The sequence below is a fragment of the Bombina bombina genome, chromosome 2 (assembly GCF_027579735.1).
Source record: "Bombina bombina isolate aBomBom1 chromosome 2, aBomBom1.pri, whole genome shotgun sequence".
Classification (NCBI taxonomy): domain Eukaryota; kingdom Metazoa; phylum Chordata; class Amphibia; order Anura; family Bombinatoridae; genus Bombina; species Bombina bombina.
In genome coordinates, this window is record NC_069500.1 from 42739326 (window position 1) to 42745550 (window position 6225).

At 33.6% G+C, this 6225-nt stretch overlaps 1 protein-coding gene across 1 annotated transcript in view; it reads left to right on the plus strand.

Moving 5' to 3' along the window:
- Positions 1-5425, plus strand: part of KIAA1328 (KIAA1328 ortholog) — a 791949-nt gene extending 786524 nt beyond the window's left edge. Inside the window, exon 11 of the mRNA XM_053701048.1 lies at positions 537-5425. Within this exon, the coding sequence (XP_053557023.1) occupies positions 537-744 (208 nt within the window). The 3' untranslated portion in view covers positions 745-5425. The remainder of the gene's footprint in view (positions 1-536) is intronic.
- Positions 5426-6225: the final 800 nt, after the last annotated feature.

Here is a 6225-nt window from a genome sequence, read left to right on the forward strand (position 1 = left end):
AGGGACATTGTACTGTGATTTCTTTTTTCTCCACTTAACATTTACAAATAGTTCCTTTACACTTATTTTGTCATTTGAAATATCTGTTTATGCCTGATGAAACGCTGACTACACAGGGAGTGCCATACTGCAGTATTGGCTATAGTAGCAGAAATTAATTTCCCAAATGAATGGATGTTACTGTTGCATCTTTGAATACAAAGAAATCTTATCAACTTGAGTACATTGTCCTCCTAATGTCATACAAACACCATGGCCATAGCAGGAAAAAACACTGAAATAGGGGAATAAGTTATAGGTCTTCTGGTGATACAAACTGTTATTACATGTACAGTTTCTTGATAATTACAAATAGGAGGATCAGTAGAAGCCGGTTCTGATTACTTTAATTCCCTCACTCTTGTGTTCCCTATAAAATATTTATGCAACAAGTTTTATTTTCATTAGATTTTTTTTTACCTTTCATTTATGAAGCAGTGTGTGTACTTACATTATTTTATTGTTGTATGTTAATAAGTCCTATACTTTTCTTTTAGATATGAAACATCGCTCATAGACATGCTAGATGCAATAAGTCCTATATCTGTCCAGAGGCAGCCACTTGAGCACCGAGAGGTATTTGATCTTAGCCCGCCCCCAAGGACCAGTCGTAAGTTCTTCAGACGTCCTATCAGCCCAGGCGTTCCACCAACTGAGGACCCTGAAGAAAGCCGCATGTTGGAAGAGATCTTCTTCATATATTGATACAAGCTGTACTTATTTTATGTATTCTCCATAGTGTTGGATGACTGTATAGCCTAGTAATGAAATGTAAATACTTTCAATGTCCTGTAAATAACGTTACACAAAATAGACAATGTTTGTCAATTCAGTCGACGTTTCAACACAAGGTATTTATCTTCTATACTACAGAACAAATACTCTGTTTTGCACTGTATGTAAATATTACAACGCTCTGCTATTTTTTACAATCTGAATATGCAAACTTTAGGGGGCAAATGACGATTTTTATAAACAATTTTATTTTTATGCTGTTTTGAATATATTGAGCACTAACCATTTAACTTATTGTATTAGTGGTAGTGTTTTCTGCAAGATCAGTTTACAAGCTAGCGCTTCCAGCAATGCCCTAGTGTCCCACATATTGCGCGTATACCACATATTTGTGAGTGCACTGACATTGTGGTAATGAGCGTGCAAGCCGTGCATGCACCCCACACATCCACTTAAGTTTTGAAAATTCATATATATATATCTATTGTAATTTTAATCATTTCAACAGGTGTATTAATTACAAGTGGTGTGAACTGTATAATGTCTGCCTTCCTTAGCAGAGATTAGCTGAACATTTACATGATATAGATCAGCAAGTCTTAAATTCAATTTTAAAAATGTATCATGAAATTAATTCATTATCATTTTTACACTGTTTTAAAATCAGTTGTCAGTCCAACAATTAATAGGAATATTTGTATAATTTGTGTTAATTGCAGTGTATAATTTGCATGCTGGGTAGCATATAGTTTGCTAGGCGAATAACGCTACAATTAGAGGAATTATCAGCTAGGCAGTTGTTCTTCTAAAATTATGTTTGGTATGGGTTTAACCCCTGACTACCAACTAGAGTCTTAACTTATTGCCTTATCTGATATTACAAATAGAAGAGTGCTCACTTGAACAGGTCACTTCCTATTCTTTAAACTAAAATAGCACGAGGAACCTATATTTCCAGTATTTTTGCAATATTATATTATTTAGCTTCTTTTTTTTTTTAAACCTTAAAGAACTTGATTTAGGATTTATAATATTGTGTACTGTGAATTGCAAATGATAACTGAAAGCTAATGAGATGTTTATATAGACTTAATAGTTCAGTAATAAATACATTTCAGCAAAGATGCTTTCTTGTAACTGTTTTTCACACACAAAGCCGGGTGTTAAACGTAGAGTTAATGTTCAGGGCCAGGCGCACAGCAGGTGATTTGCGGCTACATGCGTATATTGTTGCTGGTTACCTCTCCAGCTGGGGCAGCAATTGTCTGATTGGTCTTTGTGTTTTTTTTTCGAGCTTTATTAAAGAAAAAAGATAATATAAATAATAAAGTGGCAACACAGGTAAAGGTAGATCTGAAGTCTATCAGCTTCATTCAAAACATTGTATAAATCAAGTTTCATTCCAAGTATTGATCCAGGTTAGCCCGGAGTATCAAGGTCCAGACATACTCCACTGCAGTCTTTGTGTGTTTAACCCTTTTTGTGAGGTTTGAACACACAATTAAAAGCAAGCAATGGTACTGTGGTGTCTCTTTAAGATCAGAACATCTTCCTTTGAAACACTGCAGCAGTACTTAGCCATTTTTGCCTTCTGCATCTATAACCTACAGGTGACAACACCGTATCCATTAGATTTGGAAGAGGTTCCGCATCATTTTCTGCCTGGACACATTTTTAGTTTTAATTTCTTTTAGATTTTAAGTTATGGTCTTTCATGAAGATGACTTTAAACTTTAGCTGTATACAATTTGTTATTAGTTTATAAGAAATCTTGCGGAAACACGTCAACATTATCGTTTCATCTCAAACATTTTTACCAACTCTTAAGTGAAAATGATCATGGTTAATACCAAGAGATAATAGTGTTACATAATGTTTTCATATAACGTTTACTAGTAATGAATAGTGAATACTCTTTATTAAATATGTATAGTATTTAATCAGTTTCACCATGTTAAAATCTGCCACTTTTGCTGTGTTTTGATCTGAAGAGCCTTTCATGCAAGTTATTTTTATATCTAAAGAATTTAGACTTTGTTTTAACAAGAGCTGGAGTGGTCAAAATTACTTTAATATTATTGAGAATTTTTGTAATGATTCAAAAAAAGATGGAAGCCTGGAGTAAAATTCGATTCCATAGTTATTTTTAGCTCCTGAAGGTTTGAAAAGCTTGTGAAAGAGTGATTTTATTTTTGTGTTATAGTAAAATAAACATCATGAACTCTACTGTATGTATATATGGTGTTGTTTACAACCTATGTGATAGGCATCTATGCATAGGAATGTGGCTAAAAGGACCATTTGAGGTTGTTTCCTTAATTTGCTTTCTGTGAATGGGCCAATCAACCATAGCCTTTGGGGCAGCGTTGCATCTGGATTTGTTTTCTAGCATTTTCATCAGAAATAAGGTTTGAGTCCCAAGCCATATTACAATAGATGGATCATACACATAACGAGTCCTCAAAGTAAAATTGCTTAAAATGTCATGCTCTATCTGAATCACAAAATAAAAAATGTGAGTTCAGTGTCCCTTTAAGACTCAGCTTTTGTCCTAACGTGATATAAATTGTAAACCAGTCTATAAGAATCATGGCTAAAACATTTCTATCATTGTTCATTATCAAATACAATTGTGATATCTTTTAAAGGTTAATGTGCTGTTTCCTGATGGTACTTTCATTCATCTTTATCATGTTGTATAATTTTGTCATAAAAGGACATTCTAATACAAACAATGACACACTTATGTATGTAATATTTACATTTCTGAGCCTAGTTAGCTATGATTTAAACATACGGTAATGAGCTAGTCAGGAGCGTCAGACCTGTGTATCCACCAATCACAGACGATTTCCTTCTCAGATGCCAGAATGCTTGTGGCTCCTGAACTGAAATGTATCTAAATGTCTAACCTCTTTATTAAGTATTAAACACAAAGTTACTGAAGATAAATAATGCACACACTAGTGAATTAGAGTATTTTATCTTTGCATTAAACATTCTTTTTATGTCTAGCTAAGGGACACCGGAAAATAACTCAATAAATATTTAAGTAGCATAGTCCTTTGTTTTAAAGGGACACTAAACCAAACCATTTTCTTTCATGATTCAGGTAGAGAATACAATTTTAAATAACATTCCAATTGACTTATATTATTGCATTTGCTTCATTCTTTAGATATCCATTGTTGAAGAAATAGCAATGCATATGTGTGAGCCAATCACACAAGGCATCTATGTGCAGCAACCAATCAGCAGCTACAGAGCATATCTAGATATGCTTTTCAGCAAAGAATATCAAGAGAATTAAGCTTATTAGATAATAGAAGTACATTAGAAAGTTGTGTAAAATCACATGCTCTTTCTAAATCATGAAAGAAAAAATTTGTGTTTCATGTCCCTTTAACATTTTGGACAGTTACCCCTAATGGTAGTTTCTATCCAATGTTTAATACAATTCTTAGCAACCTGTGTTGGCATTTATATGTAAGTCTTTAGTCATAATTAATTTGCTAAACTGGTAAAATATGAGCCATAAGCTGCAATCATTGATTTAAAAAATAAATAAAAAAAACTGCTAATAAAATTACATAAAAAGCGGCACAAAGTGTTTGCTACTAAAAGGGAATACAAGTGAAACTTTGTTATTAAATTTACAGCTCAATTTGAAATGTGTTAAAATGCCACCAAATTGGTGGTTGTGTTTATCTGCATATAAGACGACACTTTGCCCTGCATGTCATTATATGCCAAAGTTTCCAGCGGTGAAGTTGTGTGCATCCTAAATCTTTGGTGGTTAAATGGGATATGCTTTAAAATATACTTATTTCCTGATTTAAGGCTTTAACACATTCCCCTGGCAGCGTCTTTACTTCTATGGCTCTTACTAAGCTATTTTTTTTATTTATTTAAATGTCTTGGTCTCTTGAAAGTTTTCCACTTTTTAATTTCTACAAGCAGCGAACTAGTCTGTACCACTAACATTGTTCCTTAATTCTGCAGCAGCTAACGTCTTATTGCTGCACACAGTAAGTCAAATTCTGCTTCTCTTGATTAGTTTAGTGTCTTATATGCCGAAAAAATATGATTGCAAACAAAAGTAACATTTTCTAATTGCATTGGGACTGAGACAAAATAATTGATCAGTGTATTTTATCTTCTTTAATCTTAGTCATTTTTACCCTGAAATAAACTTGTTTTCACAGAGCACCAAACCATTTATACAATATTAGTTATTCTCGTTAATCTGTACCTAATCATTCAACTCTTCTATCGGTTGGTGCCCACTTTATTGTATAACACAAATATACAAAACTTTCTTTTAGAGAGAGGTGCAATATGCATGATATTTTTAGATCAGAACATTTAGTGTTTTGGATAAATAAATGTAATATATATTAGATTGAGTCACCTAACAGTCACCCCAATATTAACAAATAGACACTTCATGGTGATATAATGTAAACACTGATATGACACAGGATAATATCACCTTACGGATTTTTATTTTAAATTATTTTATTTACTTAAAGATTAATGTGCCTTGAGTTAAATACTTGTAGTCTTATTTGCTAAATTACCATATACGTCACGTTTTGGTCATTTGTTTTTATTGCAAAAATATTAATAAACGTTACACAAAAGCTTTGAAGAGTTTTTCATTCTTTTACCTATTAATGACAGCTTGTTTTTAAACCTACAGATTGTTTTGCTTTTTTGTTTGCAGAATGATTTTGATGCTCTCATTAATCTAGCTGATGAACATAATCAACTGACGTGCTGGGTTTCAATGCTTTCTTCAGAGAAATCAAACATTCATTTTTCACAAGATGCAAATAAGTGTAAGAATAAATCTAGGGAGGGGTGAATTTTTCTATCCAAAACCGGCTGCACTAATGTTTAGCCCTGCCAGGGAGGGTGGCAACTTGTCCCTTAAAGGGACATTCTGACTCTAAATGGTATCCTCATTGCTAACTCTAGGTTTAACCTACTCAAAGATAATAAATAAAGACTTGTTTGTAGCTTCTGATTAGGACAATACGTGTGACTGCATTCCTTATTGGCTCTCGTCATGTTAAGTTTGGGAGTTGCATGCATTTGACTCCTTTATGAGGTTAATTAGCTTGCTGAATATTATCGGGTAAAAAGAATCCTGAGGGGTTTACGAATGCATACCCGTCCCACTCTCCTAAGGGATAATAAAGAGTATTGCCGCAAGTTTGAATACATCTTGAACAAATGTTCCCTCGATATTCTGGTTCTAACAGTAGAATACTTACAACAAGAGATTAACGAATTAAAGGACTCCACCACCAAAGTGGAAGCTGAGCTCGGTAGTTCATTAAAAGCCGAGGTATGGGAGAAGATGCTAGCCGAGAATAAGACACACACAGTGGAACTCCGTAAGACGACTGAAGAACGTAAAAGAACCAAATTCATCCGCGATGAACA